General features: G+C 37.0%; 1 protein-coding gene across 6 annotated transcripts in view; it reads left to right on the plus strand.

Moving 5' to 3' along the window:
• Positions 1-21,874, plus strand: part of PPM1A (protein phosphatase, Mg2+/Mn2+ dependent 1A) — a 35,254-nt gene extending 13,380 nt beyond the window's left edge. For 2 of the 6 annotated variants that reach the window (XM_055801240.1, XM_055801252.1), the window contains exons 2-6: positions 1,424-2,275; positions 4,030-4,147; positions 9,126-9,234; positions 11,604-11,661; positions 13,968-16,934. In XM_055801240.1, the coding sequence (XP_055657215.1) occupies positions 1,442-2,275; positions 4,030-4,147; positions 9,126-9,234; positions 11,604-11,661; positions 13,968-13,997 (1,149 nt within the window). In that variant the 5' untranslated portion in view covers positions 1,424-1,441 and the 3' untranslated portion in view covers positions 13,998-16,934. Of the gene's footprint in view, positions 1-1,423; positions 2,276-4,029; positions 4,148-9,125; positions 9,235-11,603; positions 11,728-13,895; positions 16,935-21,751 lie in introns of those variants that run through there. The other 4 variants (XM_055801231.1, XM_055801245.1, XM_055801223.1 and 1 more) reach the window with 4 other exon arrangements.
• Positions 21,875-24,245: the final 2,371 nt, after the last annotated feature.

The following is a 24,245-nucleotide window of genomic DNA, read 5'->3' on the forward strand; positions in this document are numbered from 1 at the left end:
ATGTTATCAAAAAGTGTTTATCACTTGGAAAACTGATCAAATATATTCCATGTATGAGTTAAAACCTTCTAAAACCCCTAGCGTACTTTTCTTCTGGTGCAGCTGCTTAGTTGGGGCCCCAGGTAAAATCTGTTTCAGAAATTCTTCTTGCAGTTAGTTTTTTGTCCACTGTTTTCAAATAGAAAAGCTTGTAGTCTTGTTCCATTACCTTGTATTGTATAACAGTGATTTGCACACTTTGATGTGTCCCAGGGCAGAATTTGCAAGTATGTAAAATATGTGACCTATTTTGTATGATTTTTTTAATAACGAATGCGCAAATAAACTGATGTGCATTAGAAGGGTGGGTTGGGTGGTTAGGGTGTGAAAGTCATGAAGATAAACCAGTCAGTTTATGCTGTCTGCAAATATAATTCTTATTCTCTTAAGCATGAATATTTACTGCATCACATCCCAATGATAGGAGGTGGAGGAGGACAGGGTGTGCAGTATATTGGTCTGGCTTGAATAAGGAAGCGTGAATTTACGATATGTGTGATTTTATTTCCATACAGATTTCCTTAAACTTGTCAGGGGCAGTTGTCTTTCAGTGAAGCATGAATACATTAAGGTTTTAAGTAAATCTGCAGCACAGACATCAAAGAAGCTTGCTGCGTTATTTAACTGAAAATCTAAGGATGAACTTTCACAAGATGGCCGAGCCAAACTAATGGCTTGCTGCTGCCTAAAGGGACAACTGCTCTGGTCCTTCTGAGTCCTGCTCCTGGTTATCTGGTGTTGCCTCTGCCTTTAATGCAGGCTCTGGCATCACTTGGATCATTCAGATCACTTTATCTGTTGGTTGTTTTTTTTTTTAAAATAAAAACCCACAAACCAAACAAAAACCCACAAACCTCCTGCCCCAAAATAAAACCTAATCAGTTTGGGTTTTTCCCCATTACCATCGGAAAGGCAGAGCATGAGCAGGACTTTGTGGCCAGCAGGTAGGGGTGTAGGGAATGCCACTGTCCTAGAAACATTGAACCCTTTCATTGGTTCAGTAATTGCAGGGAGCATAGCTATCCAGATGTGTGCCAGTTAACAAATCCTCTTTCAAACCAATCTCATACATACTTATACTAGAGGCTTTTGTCAAAACCATGAATGACAGTGGAATATAAGTTTTTCAAGTAAAGCAGCTGAAAATAACTGCAAAAAAATGAAAAGTGCAGTTCAGCTAGTAGCAGTGTCCTTGTTCAAATTAGATGAATGCAATGCAAATTTGACTTGAGAGAGAGAGAGACAGAAAAGTCAGCTTTATATCTGTGTATTTTTTGTCATCTGAATGTTATTTGGGCTGTTACTTAATAATTTTCAATAGGATTTTAAACAAGAGATGTTTAAGAAATGTCTTATTAATCTTTTTTTTTTTGTTTTCTTTTAGAACTGAGGGAAAGTCATCATGGGAGCATTTTTAGACAAGCCAAAGATGGAGAAGCATAATGCCCAGGGGCAAGGGAATGGGCTTCGTTACGGTCTGAGCAGTATGCAGGGCTGGCGAGTTGAAATGGAGGATGCACATACAGCTGTGATTGGTTTGCCAAATGGACTCGATGGATGGTCATTTTTTGCTGTATATGATGGGCACGCTGGATCACAGGTTGCCAAGTACTGCTGTGAGCATTTATTAGATCACATAACGAGCAACCAGGATTTTAAAGGACCAGATGGGCCACCATCTGTGGAAAGTGTAAAGAGTGGCATCAGAACAGGTTTTCTGCAAATTGATGAACACATGAGAGTCATCTCTGAGAAGAAACATGGTGCAGACAGAAGTGGGTCAACAGCTGTGGGTGTCATGATTTCTCCCCAACATACATACTTCATCAACTGTGGAGACTCGAGAGGTTTACTTTGTAGAAACAGGAAGGTTCACTTCTTCACACAGGATCACAAACCAAGTAATCCACTGGAGAAAGAGCGTATACAGAATGCAGGTGGCTCTGTAATGATTCAGCGTGTAAATGGCTCTCTTGCTGTCTCAAGGGCACTTGGGGACTTTGATTACAAATGTGTCCATGGGAAAGGTCCTACAGAACAGCTGGTCTCACCTGAGCCTGAAGTTTATGAAATTGAGAGATCGGAAGAAGATGATCAATTCATCATACTGGCTTGCGATGGTATCTGGGATGTTATGGGAAATGAAGAGCTGTGTGACTTTGTAAGATCCAGACTTGAAGTCACTGATGACCTTGAGAAAGTTTGCAATGAGATAGTTGACACCTGCTTGTACAAGGTAGCCAGACTTGAGAGAAGCAGTTTACTGTGTTTTCACTATTAGAAGCTTATGAACAAGTTAAGAAAAAGTTTCAGTTCCAGTCTATAAGTATCCAATGGTTTATTTTAGCACTACTTTGACAGTAATCACCATGATTCCCATGAAAATGGTTGTAAGAGGGGAAATGAACACCCAACAGAAATCATACAGCTTTTTGGGTGCTTTTGGGTAATGAAGAGTTTAGAACAGTGTACAGATGCATTGTGATTGCTGGGAAACTAGAAGCTGATGGAAATCTATGGGCAAGCAAAGTACAGTTACTGCCCTTTTCTGTTTCACAACATACTTTACAAAAGCTTAACTCCTAAGACTTAATCAGGCTACAGAATATTCTTTCCCTTCCTAATCTTCCTCTCCTTTCTTGGGCATATAGTAGTAATGTTACTGTCATAATTACACCAAAATAAATACAGAATGAATGAACCTTGCCTTCATATTTTGCAGTTTAAAATTTCTTTTTGACTATATGAAGATCTGACTTCCTAGGTTCATTTTTATTCTGGTTTAATTACTGTATTTCTTATTCAGTGTTGTGCAATACAGGCCTGAAACTAGCTCAAGTAGAAGATGGGACTGGTTTATTTAACAAATCTGTGTAATTTTTTCTACAATAACTTTTACTTTGTATTAATAAGTTGCAGGATGATGCAGTTAAAGAAGAGATTTGAAATATTGAGTTTTGTAGCTTGAACTTAATTTTCCAAAGGCAAGCTATCAGTCATAATGTAAAAAAAGCCAACATTTTTGATGCTAAAGAGATGAGACAGCATCTCCGCTCTTGCCACATGGCTAACAAGGTCATTCTTTCCCTTTTGGAGAAATGTAACTGCTTTTCAGCATTTTGGCAGATTGATAATACATATATTTTTGTTTACAATTTTGGGCTGTTAATCCTGAGAACAAATACCTGGAAAGGAGCAATGGCTTGTGGGTGCTGTAAGGTTTGCAGTACCGAACTGTCAGCACCTCCTCATATGCCCATATACTCCTGTTTTAAACACTGGTTTGTTTTTGATCTTGCTGACTTCAGTTCATTTAATTGGTGTTAATAGCAGAATGTGTTTATATTTTAACATTATTCAAATATTAGGGTTCTGTTTAGTTGGAGTTTTAAACGTTTCCATTTCAAAGAATGCTTTTGTAAAGGGCTGGGCCCCTTCCAGCTGATCTTTTAACAGATTCTGTCACTTGTAACTTTCCTTGTTTTAAAAGAAGAGGGTAGGGGGGGAAGCTAATAGCTGTGATTTTAGGTTGAAGCACTGTCTGAATTCAGCACCTCTCTACTTAGTGCTTTTAAGCAGTAATGCTTTTGTTTACCCATCTAATATTCAGCTGTTTTCCCGAAATGATTGGATAGTGCTTAAAACAAGATGGAATACAACTTTGTAATTACACATCACTCATTAGTGATGTCAGTTTTTAAAGGCAATGGACTGTCTGTAATTGACTCATGTAGTCTTCAGACCATAAAAGAGGAAAGAACAAAGAGTGACTTCAAAGTTGTACTAAATGAATGGGCAGACTTCTGGAATTCTGTAAGGGGGTAGGGGGAAATTAGGATTAATATTATCTTTAGCCGTCAGTAGTAAAAGCTGTCTTCTAGGACCATATGATTTGTGATTATTTTTTTGTGTGTGTGTGCGTGTGTAAAATGCTTTGTGTATCCAGCCTGGTGTGTATACGTTCTCAAATAATTTTTTCTTTTCCACCAGGGAAGTCGAGACAACATGAGTGTGATATTGATCTGTTTTCCGAATGCACCAAAGGTATCACCAGAGGCGGTGAAAAGAGAGGCAGAGTTGGACAAGTACCTGGAAAGCAGAGTAGAAGGTGGATCATTTAAAAAAAAATAAGTAACTTTGTTTCTAAACAGACCCCCGGCCCCCTTCCCCTTCCAACAACTAAACTCTTTAACACATACAGGCTTTTTGATAACCTTCAAATGCCGTTGGCCATCTAGTGTATGTCTGAAAAAGGCACTCATAGTCCTGTTTAATGTGCTGAAAAAGTTCTGTTATGAATGTGCAGCAGCCTGTAGCCCTCAAAGTTACTCAGGATGGCAGAGAAATAATTCATTTGTGCTCAGTGTTCTTCATGAGTCTGTTGACAGCACTGACTTCTGACCAGTAAATTCTGGTTCCTGTTACATGGCATTAGATGGAATAATCAGAATATCTTGCAAAGTGTCTGTGAAGATGGTAATTTGAGTGCCATTTTTCCATGTAGTTACGTACAAATTAGCCATAATATGTTATTATCCAGTTATGGTAGGATTACAGCTTGATTACTGTCATCTGCTAACATATTTACTTATTTGAAAGTATGTCAGAAATTTGTCAAAGCTAATCTTTAAGCATTCATGATGAAAAAGACCTGGGAGCTCATCTTACTGTAATAACTTCAAAATTTTGCTTTAAATTTTTATTTTGGGAGTTCTTAAACTTAAAATTGAAACTGCAAGTCTTGGGCATTTTGGGTCACCTAACTAAAAATGGTATTTCAAATCAGTTTGTTTTAAAAGATTTCTCATTAAAACTGGATTTATAGTGCCTTTCAGTATTTAAAAATGACCACAGCTTGGGGTTTGTTTCTGAAACATAAGACATGCTGTATTGCATTATTTGCATAGGTTGAATCTATTTTTGTAGTGGACTCTTCTAGACCTATATGTTACAAGTCTAATTACATTTGTGTAGTCCGAGAGTCCTCAATAGCACACAGGGCACAATACACAGAGTTCTTCACAACTATGGTATCAGTGATTAGTAAGTTAGAGGAATATATCGTGCACTCCCCCCCCCCCCCCCCCCCCCCCCCGCCCTTAACTTGCTTGAAGATAAGCCAGTGCTGCTTCAGAAATTCCACAGAGAACTTGCCTACATGGGAATTCTGGGTTCAGACAAATTAATGTGCAATTTTAAAGCACTTACTACGTGTGTAGGTAGGTGCTCCTTCAGAAAGTATCACCATATTCAGCGGCCTCATTTGCAAGGTCTTGACCAACTACATCTGTTCTGCCCCTGAACAAATGTCCAGACAGACACTTGCCTAATAGAAGTTGGTGCATAATCCAACACTTGCCTAAAAGAAGTTGGTGCACAGTAAGGAATAGCGTGAATCTTTTTGACAGCGTAGCAGGAATATCCAAGTGCATGGTAACACTGCATGAGTAAGTGTCAGATGGCTTTCTCCATTTCAAAGCAGTGAGCAGTTCTGCACCAGGCATTTGAAGAGCTTACTATGTTGCCCACTCACAGAATTGGTGAGGAACAAGTATGCTGTCAGTTCACGTACGGATTTACAGCATGCTAACTCTCCTAATCTGGGCTGGTATTACCTTCGTATCTTAGATATTTTGTCTAAGTTTAGACAAACTCATGATCTGGAATATGAAAATACGTCCGAGTTAAAGCTGCATCTTCAGCTGGCCTCGTATGCCAGGGATATTATGATGAGGAAAGCTGACATTTTTCTACAGGCAATTCAGTTTGTAAATGAGGAACCTAAACACTGGAACCGCATCTGACTGCTACATACAATGAATTTGGCTGCCAGTACTTTACATTTATACAAATAGAAAATTTCAGTAATGAGTCAAGTGTGGTACTTGCATAGAGGCAGGATTCTGTATGTAGTTATAAAGCACTTTAATGGGATGATGTCTGAACAACTTGAGCAAATACATTGTAATTCCTCTCAAGGGTCTTTGCTTTTTTTTAGTTGTCCTCAATCTTTTGTTTATTGTTGCACAAAGATATTATTTAAATTAATTAATACATAGCAAACACTATTCAACCCAGCAGTGGTTTGTATCAGCTATGTGCACATTTGGCCTTTTAGGTCTTATTCCTGAGGAAAGTTGAGCAGCTGAACTAAGGCAGAGCTTCAAGAACAGGAGTTGAATAACTTTATGTTTAACTTCATAATTCTCATGCAGTTAAATTGTTTCCTGGTGTAAGTGGATAATGCGGTATTGGCTAGTAAGATAAGACTGCTACAGTGTTTGAAACTTTAAACACTACAATGAATAATCTTGCCGTTATCCTAGGATACTTTTAAGGATGGCAGTGCTTACCTTTAAAAGCCTCATCTTCCGCTGAAGGAACTAGAAAATGTGAAGAGTATCATTTCAGAATGATCTTACTAACCTGTAATATCAATTTAAAATTAAAATGCATTAAAATGGGAACTTGGTAAAAATGCATATTATGTGTTATATGCACTGCAGTACTCAGTGTAGTCCAACAAGTAATGAGATTTGGTGCTTACTATTGTGCATTTTTTTCTGGTTGTATTTTTATTCCCTCAGCCCAAACTATATCTTTATACTGTTAAGGAGCAGTATGAGTTTTAAGACTGAATAGGGCTTAGTACTGATGATCTTGAAAAAGCACAGCTGATTAAGATTTTAAAAACATAGGAAGATTTTTGCTTTCCATGCCACCTAGAACTCTCCTCTTATTAACTTTGATGTGTTTGTGGTCTGGATTTGTAGCTACAATGAATGAAAGCTAAAGTGTGGCATCTTTGTGCCATTACTTGCAATAAGTATCAGTCATTCCAAAATGTGTTGCTATTATTTGCACTAATATGTGTTATTGGTATGTTGACTCTAAAAAGAAACTTGTCTAAGATTTTTTCTGTTCTCAGTTTTTGATATAAAAACATTCCGTAATAGATAATCCTTGCAATATTTATACCGATATAGAGATAAATAATTTTAAGCTAGCTGTTAAATGTTCTTTCCAGTATTTTCAAAAAAATCAAAGCTCTGGCTTTTTCTTAACCTTTGTGTGGAATTCCCATTCAGAAGATAAGAAAGCATATATGTTTTGAATCCTTTATTTTAGGGTTGTAAGTACATTTTTCCAGTACTTGATGCCATGAAAATGTATAGAAGGTTTTAAAAGTAAATTAAAGGATGGGGAGAGGGTTGTAAGATGTATTGAAAGAAGGTAATAAATTACACAGCTAGCAGACCGACTCCATTTGTTGTCTTCAGTGTTCATTCAGTCTGTATCTATAGTTTTATCAGAATATAAATGTATTCATTTAGTGGAGACTGTATGTTAAATGTACTGCAGTTACAGGTTGTGAAACTGTGTAGTATAGGTAAAGTATAAATTCCTTATTTTTGTACAGCAGAACTTTAGCATTAGCACAATGTAGAATATACTAGATGTTCAAAATTGCACAATAAAGGAACTTGGCAAACCAAATCTGAGATCTTCGCTTCTTATTCAGATATAAGTGTAGATTATTTACTAAATACTAGATGATAAAATGAATTTTGGCTCTAGATTTTGAGGAAATGGCAAGTTTTTGAGGTGTCTGTGGTGTGTGGTGTTGTGTATTTAAAATGTAAGTTTTTAAGTAAACAGTTTAAAGCTTTGTGTTGTAGCATTTAACACTGGTTGAGGGCTAGGCAGTCTTTCCACTGTACCTTGCAAATAATTTACACAGCCTGACTGCAGAATAGAGCTGATGCTTTTTCTAAACACTCACAGCCCTGAAGAACTATTACATGCACAAAAAGTAATTCACAATTGCTGGTTTTAATTTTTTAACTAAAAAGGACTGGATACATGTGGGTTTTAAAAGCTTTTAATGTGCCTTATTTCACTAATGAAATTATAAAATAGAAACTGGTGTGCTCTTTTGTAATTATCATTTAGGGCAAAAACAGAATGCTGGAGTATTTTTTGAAAGTGGTACTGATGAATTCCAACTACTCTTCCAGCTGTGTAAATGCTTATTAAATGAAGAGTAGTGTGCAAGTACATAGGTGCATGTATAGATATATATGCATATATGTACACATTATGGTGTGTATGCTGCAGAATTCACTTCAAGATCAACAGCGCCAAGTCTTAATAATTTGTATCTCTTACAGTTTCCAAGAGCTCATGTTTACAGAGAAACGGATTAGATGCATTTTAAACAATGTGCTTGTTCCTTAAATTTCATAAAATCCCTGTTTAAAGAATGACTCTTCAGGGGCGGTATAGTCTGAAATCTTCTCGGTTCAAATAAAATTGTGTGCTTATGGCCTGGGGGACACACACAACAACAACAAAAGAAAAAAAAATAATCCCAGGCCTAAGAATAAAGTTAAAGAATGGATTTCTTAGCAAACGTGGCTGTGGCTACAATACAGATTCTCTTCACCCAGAATTTGGAGTGGATCAGCTTTAAATAACTGCCCAATATTCACATATCCCCTGAGTGAGTTGAGGATGGAAAGTTTCTTGAATGTGTTGTCCCTGGCTTTTAATTTGTATGTCATAGTTCTTAAAATTTACGTGTTGCTGTAACGCAGTGGGGTGAAAGTTTTGGCTAATACACATACGGCCATGGGAGTTTTTTCATACGTCTAACATTTGTTTCTTAAAAACATATTATGTGTTCTATGATGGCAATAATATTTTATCCTCTGTTGCGATGATAAAGCTGATGCTAATATCTGCCTCATGCCCAGGGCATTTTGTTGGGAGGATGTTACATCTTCTATTATAGCTAATGTATAGCAGGAAAGCCATTAAATAATTTTTTCCCCCCACTTTTGTTAGGTAGCTCTGTATTTCAAAACCCAATGTGCATGTTAACAGCAGTATATCTTTGTCAAATCTGTTACAGGTTCTTTTTGTTACGGAACCAAACTTAACAATTACCACGTTGAATATGGTCTGTTATCTTTTATATACTTATATTAACAGAAGTTAAGCTGACTTTTTATAAAACTGAGTGTTTCAATCTTTTAAAGTTAAATTTGGACTGCACTTACAAAAAAAGTACTTCTGATTCCCAGAGATCATAAAGAAGCAGGGTGAAGGAGTCCCAGACTTAGTCCACGTGATGCGTACGTTAGCAACTGAGAGCATCCCAAACCTCCCACCGGGGGGGGAGTTGGCAAGCAAGTGAGTTCACATCAGTGTAAATGTGGTTTTTGATTTAAATCAAAACTTTACTGTAAGGCCACTCTTAAAAGTGGGGGGAGGGAAGAAGGGTACAGGACAAAAGGTGATCTGTTCTCCAATTTTTATTACTCGGTTGTTCTGAATGAAAAGGACAAGCATAAGAACAGAGTTAACTGAATCACTACTAAAACATCAAACAGTAGTTTTGGGAAGGACTGAGAGTTTTTTAAGGGTGGCCTGAGTGTCTGTGTTTTGTAATTAACTGGGTTTTCTGGGTGGGAGGTTTACATTTGAAGATGCAAAAATAATGCACTGACTTTAGTTACTAGTTACTTGGATAATGTAGTTCTACACTTTAACAAGTGGTATTTACATGATGTTTTGCTTGGCAGTTTTCTTGTCTGTAGCTAAAGCAGCATTGTAATTGCTTGAAAGTTTGCTTTTGTATCTCTCCTTCTGACAAATCTGAAAACTAGATAGTCTATCAAAAAAGAAAAGTGGGAAGTTAAACTTACAGCTTTATATAGGCTGGCTTTGTCCTTGAAGAGTTCAGTGTTGATGCTCTGTGGCTTCTCAAATTGATGTTCAGTCTTTAAGGAAGCAATGCGCTTAGCTCCTTTGCATGCCAAACCAAGTGCTTTTTGGTTGAATAGTTTGTTCATGAACCTGTGCTGTGTGATTGGGCACATACGGTACAGACTATATTTTTAACCTTTCAGAGCATGATTTTTGTACTGTTACACCAAAACATCAAGACTCTAGGTATGTAACTGAAATCTACTTTGGCTAGCAGTAGCATCGTGATCCTGGGGAAGAGCTGAAGTGACTGACTTCTGTGGGATTTTGTGTCTTAGTCACGCTAGTTTGAATAGGGATTGATAGAAGTATGGATTTAATTGGATCTTAGTGTAACTCAGAGCACTACTGCCAGTTTGGAAGGAAAATAATGCTTTTCAAGAATCCTGCCTTTATTTAGAATCAAAGATACCCATTTCTTGAAAGATAAGGGAAGCTTTCCAGTTCGTATGTGCAACGTACTTTGTGTGTAATTGCTTGTTTTTATTGCTTTAGATTCAACCTCTCCTATTGTGCCCTATAATCACTCCCTAGGTTCACTATGGTGTTTATGCTGCTGCATGGTAGTTCCTGACTTTTCAGTGTTACAGGATGATTATAAAACCTATCATCTACTTTTTTTTTCTTCTAATGCACTCCTTTGCGATTCCTATGCATGCTTTCATGAGCAGTTAAAAGGTTGTTCTTTGAAGCCTGTTTTGTATGGCACTTCACTTGTAGTCTGCTACTTCATCATACTTGATTCTGCAGAAGGGGATCTGGAAGAATGTTGCTTTTAAAGGCCAATCTATCATTCGTGCCTTTTACTCCCCTCTTTCCTTCCTGCTCCCCCTCCAAAGCTGTTTCCTTATATGTTGGGTAAGGCAAAGGCTGCTGCTTCCTTCAGCCTCACATTGGCTCTTTTTTTTTTTTTTGAATATCAGTTTTCAAGAAGACTTTCACCCTGTGTTTAAAAAAAAACAACGAAAATGTTGCTCATTTACATGTTGCTTGCAATTTTTCTATTAATATTTTATCAGTGTATTGTCTCTCAATATTAGAAAAGGTGAGAATCCCAGAGATGAAAGTTAATTACAAGCTGTCTTAAATATGCTAAGCAGATTTTTTTTTTTAAGGAGGAAACTGTCAAGATGCTTGAATCGATTTTTTTCATATTTTTTCCAGAAAAAATACTTTCCAATCTGAAGATACAATATGTATAACTGCTATTTGCAGATTAAATTTCTTGGAGAAAAGTTGCAGGAGAGTATTGGACATATTATTGTAAGAGTATTGCTTCAGAAATAATTTTTCCAGGTTTACACATGCAAAGTACATTTCAGAATGTAACACAAACAAAATTGTACTTCAGAATGCAATTTTTGTGCATCTAGAAAATAAAAACCCCACTGTTCCCCTGTGAAAGTGCCATAATACATGAAGTACTACTGCAGTGTTCATCAGACACAAATGACCAGGGCATTCAACATCCATCAAGTTTTCTGACATTCTTTTTCGAAGTCGGAAGATGTAGCACCAAGCAGCACCACAGCTTCAACTGAAAGTCAGATTGTGTTCTGCTGAACTCTGGGTGGTGCTCAGCCTTGTTTTTCTTGAACCTAAAGGTTTTAATTATACAGTAGCTGTGGTCAGTGTTTGATGACACTTAGTGATAACTTGCAGTAAGCTTGGTTCTGTGAATTTAAAACCTTTTAAAGTTTGCATCTTAAATTAAAATTGTACTTGGGGAATTTGACTTAGGAAAAAACAAACAAAACACAATCTTAAAATCTTGTGGGTTTTTTTTGCTCTAGACGGAGTGTGATTGAAGCTGTTTATAACAGACTGAACCCCTACAGGAATGATGATACTGTAAGTATCCTTTCTCATACATTATCTTTCCCCCTACCCCAATTATTTTAGCTGTTTTGTAAAGAAACGTATTGCTAGTTCTTGTTAAAAGACCATTTGCCCCAAAGAAGCAATAGCAACGTTGTTCTCTTTGGACTGGTTTGTAATTGTCTTCTGTTGGCTTCTGCTGATCATAATCTCAGAACTCTCGTATCATTGATTCATTTGTCCCCTGGAATTTTCTTCTTTGAATCCTGCCTGGGTTTCCAAATGGTGCGGTCATGTATATCTTCTTTTCTCTTTTATGGGAGACGTTTTTCCCCAAACATCAGGAAGAAAAATGCTATACTTGTAGGTTAAACAGATTTGTAACAATTTTAAGGATATATTAAGTTTCCAAATGGACTGCATAAGCACTTTTTATTCCTCAGCATAGAGCATCCTACAGCAAGCATACAGTTTACATTCTTGTATGTCAGCGGTCAGTGACATGAATCCACCATCAGTGGGGGGAAAAAAACCACCCCAGAACTCTTAAAATATGACCAGTGATCCCAATTTCAATTAAATCACGGGAAACAGTGTTCTATCATTGAAAGTGCTGTACTTCATAAAGTAGTTAAATTGATCCTTTACCTATTAGCAAAATAACTTAGATACGATGTGAAGTGCATCCAGACATAAAGAATTGTGCATTGGCCTTACAGCTGGGCACTAGTTTATTTGGCAGTTTCATTATTTCTTCAGCGTAAAAATTCCTGAATAGTTGCTTGAAGAGGATGCTTTACCTTCAAAATACATTCTGTAGTATGTTACTGTTCTGCAAGTGGTTTTGTTTTGTGATGATGTTGGCAACTTGGATACAGAAATTTGCATGCTGAATAGCTGGCATGCAGCTCCTGCGTTTTTACTCGCTACTGTTCTTATTCTTCATCCTTGCACTTGAAACAAACACAACCATTTTGGTCTTTTCATATAATTGCTTGCCTTTGCTACTTCTGGTCTTCAAGAAAAAACTGGAGGTGGTACTTTTGCAAAGGGTAATTTTAGTGATTTTGGGTTGTGTTTTTTTTCTACACCTCCATGCCAACTGTTCTTCATGGCTTGTAATGAATTCTATGTGCAAGTTTGAATGAAGGGTGCAGAACCTTGGTGCTAAGAAATTGTCATATGTGGCATTGCTACAGACTTAACCTCTTTTTCTCTTGACGGTATTGGTAAGGCAGTGCTTTTAAGGAGGAGTAATATTTCTGCCTCCCACAGTCTTAGTAATGATTAGGAAGTGTAGGTGTGGAAGCACCAGCAGACACTGTTCTTAAAGCCCATCGTGGCCCTTAGTTACTTAGGGGAAGGTAGCAGGCAACACTACATCAACCAGACTGCTGTAGAGAAGCAGTTTGCTCTGATGTCTGTGCTACAGACTTAGCTGTTGCTTCACTACCCATCTGTGGTACCACTTCTTAGTTGTGGTGTTACGTACCCAACTGATGAGGCAGTACAAGAAAACTGAATATAGAACAATCTAAGCAAGGGAGAAGGAAACAGACAAAGGCATATGGATTAAACCCCACTAGAATTAAATACTCTATTTGTATTAGGATTTTTTTTAACTAATAGCAAGAATTGGTTAAACATTTTTCAGGGGCGTGGTAGTTGCACAAAATCCACTCTTGCCCGTGGGCCTGAACATACCAAATTCTATGGGTACTCAGTTATTGAATGCATGGTTGTCATGCCATGTAGTGTGGTCGTACAGTTACAATTCAGAGCATGTTATATACGTTTTTCTTCCTCCTTATGGTTTTATTACCATCCAAAATTAGGGTTTCCTGTAGTTGCCCAAACTACACTTCTGTAACCTTAAATTATAGGTGCTACAATTGATCTGAATTATAAGAGTGTCATTTGACGACTGTTTCTTCCTATACAGCAAGGGAGGGCTGAAAACAAAAGATGGCAATGATAATAACAAATGGCATGAGGCACATCCTGCTCTTTTAACACACCTGTGTAATAAGTGTATTTGTTTTGTATTACTTCTAAATACTCTAGGAATGCTTTTGAATAAGGCTCCTAGGGTATTATTTTGAGGATCGATAAGGCTGTTATAAAATATTTGGTTAGACTTTGAAATGCCTTGATACTAATGCTTTGCTAATTAAGCATGTATGTTTTTTAGATACTTCTTAAATGCTATTTCTTAAAGGGTAGAGAAAACAGACTTCTAAAATGATTTAAGTCTTCACCCTTTTCAGTCTGGATTATCCAGAAACCACTGTAACTATGGGCACTCCAGACTTTAAAGGGTTCCTTCTTTTTTCTTTAAGGATTCTGCCTCAACTGATGATATGTGGTAAAACTGCTCATCTGGCTGTGGAGTTCACGTTTCATCCTTCAAATAAAAGTGCAGCCCAACCTCAGCTGACCCTTCTTTACATCCATCCTCAACCTTAAATAAAGAAGGGAATACGCTGTGTTGGTGGGAGTGACTACAGCAGTACAACATCTAGCCCAGGAACTGATCTTTTTTGTAAAACAGACTTCTGTAAACGTGATTTCAAACCATAATTCATGTTGTAAATCAGACTCCAGCAATTTATGTTGTATGATTTTGTTTTTGTAAAGTGCAATTGTCTGTGTACAAAATGCTCATATTTAATTATGAACTGCTTTAAATCACTATAAAGGTTAGAAGAAATGTTTGGCTTGTGTGATGCAACAATATATATCCCTTCAAATTCATGTTGTGGTTTTGGATTGCAAGGAGCAGCAGCCTAGCCAGCTAGGTGCTCAAGAGGTGCACAAAACTGTAAAGATAACTTTTTGGTTTATATGAAAGCTGAAGTTGTGGGCAACTTACTAGAAATTACAGTGTGTGAATTTGCTTGGCAATGGAAAAATAACTAAGAGTAGTGCACGTTCTTCAACAAATGTCTGTCGTTTTCTTGGACACTCTCCTGCTCTCACATTGAGTTAAAGGGAGTTCTGATTTTGACTTCAGCGGGAGTTAAATCACGCCCTATTTATAGTATCATGTTCATATGTGTATGAACCTTGGGATTAGAATGCCTTGATTCTTTGCGCCTCTTTTTTCATTAACCCTTACCTGAAACTACTAATCACTGAGCACGAACAGGCAGCTTTCTACATATCGTAGGAGTCTGCAGCATTTTTACAATCCTGATTGGTTCGGTCTGCTGCTGTTCCAAGTAAAATACTTTGGATTCCATTTTATCAATAAAGCTTGATTTAACAAACAGGACATTTATCCATAAATGTGTAATTCCTTTTTTCCTGCCTTTTAAAATGTCAGTGCCATTGTAAATGATACTTTACTTGTGCAAGAATATTTTTATTAATTGGTAGCCCATTTTTAAAATGGGAAGGATTTTGATTATTGCCCAAGACATAGCCATATGCTAGAGGATGATGTGGGATTAATCCGTTACCCTATTTTTTACAAGTGTGGGTTTTTTCAGGCTTTTTGGTGTTTTATTTTTTTTCTCCCCACTGAAGATGTGCATTGGTTTGAATTTGCCTACTGTTTGATAAAAATACATTTGTCAAAGCCTGACAATCTTTAACATTTTATGGTGTGTGTTTTTAATTGACCCACTTACTTAGAATGAGAGACTAGTGGTTAAACAGTATTTGTGATTTGAGATATAGCATGTTGACAATATTTAACTGTTTGTTGTTTAAAATTCTAATTTAAAATTTTATAAGATAATAAACTAATTTGATTTAAGCTTAGCTTTCTCCCATTGAGCATACAAAAATTAAGTTTTCAAGTCAGTCGTGTTTGCAAAACTGCTGTTTTGTGCACCTTGTATTGTCTTTTTGGTTGAGAATATTGTATTTAGTATGTAGTTTACTCATTTAGTAGGCAGATTCCCCAAAAGGAAAATCAGTACAACAAGTAATTGTAACATTTACTGCAGTTAAACAGAATCAAAACGTGGTGTATAATTACTTTTTGATAGGAAAATGTAGTACAATGCATTTTGCTCTATTTGTCTTTCCCTAACTTTGAAATATACATATTTGTATATATAGCCTTAAAATTAATGCAGAGTTAGGGAACACTGAACAGTGAAAAAGTAACTTATAGTGTCTTGGAACTAAGTATAGTATATACCAGCAAACTTTCTTTTATCCCTCTTGTCTATGTGGGGTGCTTAAACGTAACTTCATTGTATTCAGTTTGTAATCTGTTCAAGCATGAATGAAGAAAACATAAGCACTATTTGTATTTATAAATTTATAGCAATTTTTGCTTAAAGAACCAGTTCCTTACCTACCTATGAATAAATGTTTAAAATGTCTAATTTTGTTGTAGAGTGCAAAACTATAATAATGTTAAGTTGTAGCTTCACAGGCACCTAATTAACAAGCGTATTTAATAATACATGGCGTATTAGTGCAAAAAGCTAAACTTAACTTAGGAGTAGGCAGATACAATTCTGTCCTTTTGCATAGAGACTGAAGTTTGGTTTTGGAAATGGCAAAACCTTGAACTGGACTGTGGAACCTCTGAGTTTTAAACTTTAAAAAATTGGAAGCAAAACTGTGGTGTGAAAAGCCATACTTCAAACCATAATCACTTAAACTGTCTCAGTGACAATGATGTATTTGAAGCCTCTTCTAACGAGGTCTCCTAAAGGTTACAAAGGAAATAATTCTGCTATTGCTGCAGGCGATGTAACTAGGTTTGAGGGTAGCAGAAGAAAGCCCGTTTCAGGCCTTTCTCTCTCCCACCGATGTTCAGCATTTTGATGAGGTCAGAGCACTGAATCTATTATGTATGCATAAACACTGCCATTTTAGATAAAGATTTTGATTACAAAATTTACAAACTAAGTATATAAAGCATCCTAGAAAAGAGGCAAGCTGTACTTTTCACTGCTCTGAAAAGGAAAAGGCACTTTTGCACCTTTGTGCATCTCCTTCTTGCACCAGAAACTTCTTTTTAAATGCTAAAAACATTAGCACCTCAGGGGCAAGGCAGCTTTTTTTTTTTTTTTTTTTGGAAGTATTGTGTGCTATTTATTTCCCTCTTGGAAAAAGATTCTTGTGTGACAAAAATGAAAATTGTGATGTTAAAAGATGTATTTTGAAATACATGTTCAAATAGGATGGTCCCAATTTGCTTGTTTTTAAAAAGAAATTACATTTGTAAAGCTAATTTTCTTCGTATGCCATGCAACTTTGTTTTCCTTCTACTTTTGACAGCTTCACTGGCTTCAGTTTCTGTGAGTTTTGTTATAGTCAGATTAAATGTTTCACTGATCGTTCTGGGAGAATACCTGTACTGCTTTATAGACAACTGTTTCAAGTAATTCTCACTAATTCAGCATTGAAATATGTTCAAGACAGAGGCTTCAAAAATGCAATTTAAAACCAATGTTGGATTAACTAAATGCAATTGCATTAACTGGGGTCCTAGATTTGCAAGGCTTTGTAAATCCATTGTATCAATGGAGTCCCCGATACATGTGGTGGGGCAGAAATGTGTAGATCCCAGGCAACTTATGAAGCCAGAGCCTCTCAGCTGGCTTGATCTTACCTAGCCAGGAGCAGCACCACAAAGACCTCTGTGTGTGGCCATCGTTCATTTTAATCTTCCAGTGGAAGTGAGAATTGAAGAGAGAGATTTCATCTGCTTGTCATTACACTGCTGAGTTGCAGTAATCCTAGGTTGTGTCATATAGCAAGGTGCCCGATGAATATTAAGCAGCAGATGAATAATGGTAGCACTTACCTTGATAGTTCCTGCAGGTGCCAAAGCTAATCACTTTAACATGTACTTATGGTAAAATGACTTCAGCATCCATTAAATTGTTCATTGCAAAGCTGGTGCTGTCTCAACTCTATAGGTTAGACTGAGCTATTTTGTTCAGTTCCAGAATTGAAAATGTAAAAAGGTGATTTAACAGAATTAGGGAAGTTTTCACTTCAGTTGATTCCTCGATAAGAATCCTGACTTAATTTGATACACTGGGTTAGGGTGGACTTCATATTGCGTTTCATTTTTAGTGATTTATGAGCTAAGGATACGGTTTCATGTTCTGCTTCTGTCAAGACTAAACTGGTTGCTAGAAGTTTGCTCCTACTGGCATTGTGCCAGCACTCATGCTTATGTGGCCGTGCAGTTAGGAGGAAGGAAAAAAATGTGTACTCTCTGGCCTGGGTAAGTTGATAATCCAGCTATGGGGTGCTGGTACTAGGGCAAGATGGAGAGTGGGGAGGCGGGACTGAGAACGAAGAAATGGTTGCATCACCGTCCTGCCACAGTTTGGGAAACCACACACTAAACCAGATAAATGAGTGACCTGTGTAGGGAGCATCAAAGCCTTTGCAGATCATTCTCAGCTCTATAGCAGACAAAACATTTTGCTTTGGGAAACATTCTTTTTCTTAAAATGAATCACGAGACTTTGGTTTTAATGTTGTCTTGTGTACGAGTTCCATGCTGACAAGGCTATTTGCTTTCTCTAGGTGTATGTAGCTCTGTCCTGTGGGATAGACAGCATGGCTGCCGCAATTAGGTTAATGATAGGGTCGTTACAATTTACCTTATTTCAGTGTACATCAGGTTTTCATCATGCTGAGATGTTCTCATTCATCTCTACCTGCACCTTCTTGAATTGCTTTTATGCACAAATGACTTGGTATATTTAAATTTCTTGATATTTAAAGTTGGCCATGTCTGAAATGGGCAAACATTTAGTAAAATGTTACCCATTTCCTCATCATTGAGCAAATACGGTATTTTAATGCAAACAAGTACCTTGCATAGGTTCAGAAACAGCAAAGCTGTGGAGCTGTACCTGACATTTTTCTGTAGAAAATGCAATTGTTACTCTGTGCTGAGCTTCATAAGATGTGAAAATGTCTCCTAGATAACTAGTATACCTGCTTGTTCCTATCACTGTGTGTGTCCGAGATGATCATAACGAGCCTTTTTGTATCGTTACAGGGTATAAAGTCTCTACTTGGCTGGATAGTGTCTTTTAACTCTTAAAGTGGTAAGAAGAGGCTCCACATGTGAATTTCTAGGGTGCTGTAGTGCATAAAATGAACGTGATTCCTGCTATAAACTGTAAAAACGAGATAAAATTCAAAAGTAACTATCTGGGGCTAAGAACTTTTGGCCGACCTGTCTGAAATATTGATCCAAGAATCCCATCTTTTGCTGAGCTGTTTCTGAGCTGTCTCTGTGGAGTGCTTGCAAAGTCTGCAGGTCTCTGCAGGTCCAAGCTGCACCTTCTGAAGCACTCTGTAGCCTTATTTTGCTTAATGACATTGCTTTGTAAATGAGGTAGCAGCCACTCGCCGGCGTGGCGTTTGTTCACAGAAGTTCAGGAAGCTGTAGGAAAACTTAAAGCTTGTCTTTGTTCTCCTGGACCACTAAATGCTTTCAAGTAGAAAAGAAAAAGAATGTACAACGTGCTAAAAGCTGACTGTATGTTATCTCCCACTGAAAACTTGTTTCTGGAAAATTCTACAAGTATTTCAGCTGTTTACTTAATGCATGGGGAAAAAAAATGTGTCTGGAGCTTTAACCTCCTGATTGTGTCAGAGTTGGTGACCTATGGTGACCTAGGCTCTATGCATATTCTTTGCTTTATCTGTGGTTTTATTTGTTGCTCTTTCGAGTAGCAGCAAACCAGATCTTCCCTCCCTGCTCTGCCTCCCCCCTGTGTAGACACTCTTGTGAAGTCTTTGCTTCTAAGCCAAGAGAACAGGAGCGGTAATGGTGGCTTAGGAAAGGGGTTTTGGGGGTTGCCTTAAAGGTGGCAACAACAAAAACAAAACCCCTAAGCTTTGCAACCACAAAATTTGGGAAGATGGGCCTAATTTTAAATATGCCTTTTATAGAATTAGTGAAATCAGTTCTATTCTGACAGTGTCAAAACTTCAGTAGAGCTGGGATAAGTCAGATTTCTAGAGTATAGTTTTATTCCTGGTTGGATTTTTATGCTTGTACTGATTCCTGCCCAAATGCTTTTTAAAGTAGCACTATACATCTACTTTTTTCTTCTTTTTTTTTGTTCCCCAAAAGAAAAGAAAAATAAACCCAATGGTCCTTAACGATTGTGTAACCAGCCATTTATTTGCAAGGGTGAGTGCTGTGTCAGATAGGAACATTTTCTTTTGAGAGTACTACGCCTGCACTTCTCAGCTTGCTCAATCGCGAAGCTGAAATTCATTTTTGCTCCCATTCACTCTGAAGAGCTGGTGGGAGCAGGGAGTTTTTACAGCTGAAGTAGACAGGACTCTCGGTATGCATTGTGAGTAAGCCTGCAGAGTTGAAGGAGGTGCTATTGTTGTTTCTTTTGAGAAATATCTTTGGGTAGAAAAAGAGAAAGCTGAGACTGGTGGGTCATAAAACCTCACATACTCTTAGTTCTATCAACGCCTCTGGACTAAGGTCCAGAGTTTAATTGCACTTGAGTTACTGAATTCAGCCCAGTCTGAGCAATGGAAATACTAAGTAGCCGATTTCACTTTCACTGTTAGTATTTCAAGCTGAAGCACAGTATTTTTATTCAAACTACAGGGGAAAATTAAATTGAGATAATCTTGGGAAAATTAGGCATGTACTTAACTTCATATCCTGCTGATATTGATGGAGCTTCACACAGCAGTATATAAAGTTTGCACATGTATTGTTGGAGCCTTAACTGTCCCACTGTCCTTGGAATGAAAAAGAAATGTAATCTTTATTCAGTTTTGGTTTTAAAAAAGATTTCTGAAGCCAAAGGGGAGAAGATGGTAATGTTAAAGCAAAGTGTTAGATTCATTGGAGAGAACAATTCTGTAATTCTTCAAACATGTAACAGTATTTTTTTTTGATCTTTTAAAACATCAGAAGGGCACAGTTTATGAGGTTCAGTCTTTGATGTAGTGCTTTTAGCTGTAAAGAATAAAAAGATGAAACCCAAAATTAGTTACCTGGGATGGAAAAACAAGGAGACCCTAAAAACCTAGGAATAAATGTGCTGAATTTACGTGGCATTATGTCCATGTCCAGTGGTGGATCTACTGGAAGGGTCTTCGTTGGTGTTTTTAGGGGAACTTTTTATTCTTGCTGAGTGTTTGATGCCAGGCTGGCAAGTCTGCTGCAGTTCGAAATTTCCAGGCTCTTAAATTGGAAACTGGGTATTATACAATAGAGTCCCCAATACACAAGATGCTGCAATACCTGTTACCGCGTGTTCTTTGGGTTAATGCTGTGCGACCATTTGATGCTGGAATTTGGGATTTCCTATCATACGTTTTATTGCTGATGGTGTGATTCGCACTGCCCTTGAGTACCAAGAGTTAAGTGGTATTTATTAACCAGATCTAACTCTTTGGTGCCAGGAATCTAGTTTTTGGAGTAAGTCCTGAATTATGCAAATGTTCTTGGCAAATTGTGCCAGGTAGTTGGAAAACTAAATGACTAGCAATGAAGGGTTAATACAAGATAAAAGCATAGATTCTCCTAGCCTGGGAATACTGGGTCTTTGAAAAGTGTGATATTTGATTTCCAGGACCAGCTGCTACATAAATCTTTCAAAACAGACATTTTGGTTTCTAGCATCTGTCTTGTTACTAAGACCACGTACAAACATGCTGAATTAGAGAGTTTTCACCTATCTTCTCACAGAATTGACTCCACATTGTAACATGAGTCTCATTTGTAGTGACATGCTGTGCCTGTCTTTTTAGAAAATTAATTACATCTTTATAACTATTTTGTGGAAAGTGTAACGTTTTTTCATTGATGACCTGTATAAATGTGTGTTACGAATGGAGAGATTTAAGCTTGAAAAGCATGTTTGCAGATTACACAGCTTCATTATGGAATTTATAAATTTAACAGAGTAATATACAAGAGCATAACTATTTTCCTTAAGTAGAATGTATAACAATATATAATAAATTATTCTCCACGTAGTTCACCCACTATTTACAGTTTTACACTATTCAAACTGTGTTTACAGAAAGTTCAATAAATGTATATTTTGTACTATGTACAGATTCCTGGTCCCAAAGAAAATGTGTCAACTTAGTTTCTAACTTAACTTTTGAGATTGTACTTTTTTTTTTTTTTTTTTTTTAGTTTGGATTCAGTTGAACAAACTGCATTATGCCTGTCGATGGTGGAGGCTTGCATTGGAGTACATGGGAATTGGAAACTAATCTACAAAAGTGATTCCACTAAATAAAACAGGCAATTACATCATGTGTGTGTATTTGAGTGGTATGCTATATATAACTGGTTTATTATCTGTTTTATTTTCACTGATTTATAAACTTAGCGGGTCTCCTTCAGTTTTCTGATTCAAGCTAGTTATATTAAAATAGAATATTGAATGCTTCTCATTTTTAGTTACAATAATAAAAATCCCCCTTTTCACTGTTTTTCTACTTATATGTTGAAATTCCAAGATGAAGCAGCGTTCACTTGGTTCCAGTCACAGTATTTCCCAGGGGCCCTCTGATCTGGGATTTTCAAGAAAGCTAGGGATTGAGAAGGAACTTTCAGAAGACCATGTCACACAGGAGCAAAATACATTTGTTTATATCTTGTGCCCTGACTGAGTACTGTCAAATACAGGATAGGCTTTTGTAATATAATTCCTAAGAATTTAAGGATGCTAAAGGCTAAAATAAATCTTTACGCTGGTTTTAGCCTGTATGATTTGGAGGGGAAATTAGCTTATATGTCATCAGTTCACCTTTATCTTCCCTGGAAATCTTTATAGGCAGAGAGCTGGTAAGATTCTGATGTGGACTATACAAATTAAACCAGGGGAGGAGGTGGGAGGGTATTCTGCTGTCACCTGTGACCTGGATTCTCAAGTTTCAGTCCCAACCCTTTAAGGATTAAAAATTGGAACTACTGACTTGTCTAGTAAAATGAGGGAATATTTTCTGTGGATTAAAAAACTGAAATTGCTGTGATATGATTGACTGTTAGCCTCAGTTCACGTTAACAGAGCAGACATGGGAGAGAAAGTATATCCCTTTGCTTTCTAGCTCAAAGTTTATAAAAAGAATGTTCTATCCCATTTAATTGGAAATTTACATTTTAGTGTCTTTTTTCCTTAAAGCCAAAGAATAATATACCTCTAAATAATATTGTTGGTTAATTTCAATGTGTTTTTTTTAATCTTGACATAATAAATTTGAATGTCACTGGAGCTGTTCAGATAGAAATATTAAGCTAACTTAAGATGTTCATTGTGGCTGAATTTAATCAAACTGCATTTACATGGGCTAATTTAAGAGGAGGTAGAACCCTGAAGCCCAGTTAAATAGTTTAACTGATTTCAATCTTAAATTTCAGCAATTTTTAAGAATATAGGAGTTTATTCTAACATGATGTTCTGAAGGAATGAAGGTGAATGTGGCAAAGAGTAGCAAGAAAAATTGTTTATACTTACTGATAGAAATAACTCAAGACAGTTATCCCTGCAAATACGCGTACAGGAGATGCTCTGGGCAGTGAATGAATTTGGTGTATGGCTCTCACTTGTGAGCTTGCGGGACTGGAAGTTCATCAATATAACAAGAATTTAATATGAGTAAGTTAATTTGCACTTACCAATTTTAGTGCAAACTTTCCAATGTTTTTACTGAAAGTGGGAGAGCTTAAATTTATCTGCAAACTTTCAAAGATCCTACTTATGAACCACAGCTGTGAAAGATTTATTTTCTTTTTCCAATTAGCAACTTTTTCTGGTGTTCATCCTCTGCTTCAAGAAAATGGTTGCTAGCCAGGTTTTTAATCCTATTAAACAGGACTGAAAACTTTGCTGTGAATACCACTTAGACTTGTCTTGAATTAAAAGTTTGCCAAATAGACATTTAAACCAGTGAATGTATTTGTACAGTAGAGCCGATATAAAGTAAATACACTTGGCTATATGTGTTTTCTTGTCTTTCCCTCTACTCCTTAGTAGTAGAAGTGTCTGTGACACTGTCCAGTGTCCTGCCAGATTCTCTTTAGGAAGTATCATGTTGCCAAAGCTGCATCATGGCTTTTCCCCTTTACTCTGAAATAGTATGTCAAAGTTTGCTGCTGGGTCATGAATAGCAGGTATCACTTGGTGTGAACAGTCACCTTCTCTGACACTTGAATCCTGTCACATAAGCTATAAGAAGGTACAGGATAAAACAGCTTTGTATGATACATTTAAATGAAATAATTCAAGATACGTTACAAGCATTTAAAAAAAAAAAAAAAAGGCACCAGAGGAAACAAGCTTTTCAGGTCTGTTTAAAAACAGTAACCTGGGGAGTCCCTAGACTAAGATCTAGACAGTAGGAACAGGGTATTTTGACATGGCTGTCCTCCAGGTCTTTTGTAGCTGGGCTTTTCTTTTCTGCATTTCCTACTTAGGCAAATTACTTTTTCCAAAAGTCCAGAAGCCTTTTGAAGTACTCCATTAGAAGAGTAATGTATTGGTTTTTTAGTGCTCACCCTTGCCATGGATATAGTGGCAGTCTGTTACCTAAAGAACATGAAGTGACACAATCGGCTTAAATCAGTCTTAATCCTAATGTGTTTTACTTCATGTTACAAGTATCCTAAAGTGTGCCCTTCAGAG

Source organism: Falco peregrinus, chromosome 1 (assembly GCF_023634155.1).
Source record: "Falco peregrinus isolate bFalPer1 chromosome 1, bFalPer1.pri, whole genome shotgun sequence".
Taxonomy (NCBI): domain Eukaryota; kingdom Metazoa; phylum Chordata; class Aves; order Falconiformes; family Falconidae; genus Falco; species Falco peregrinus.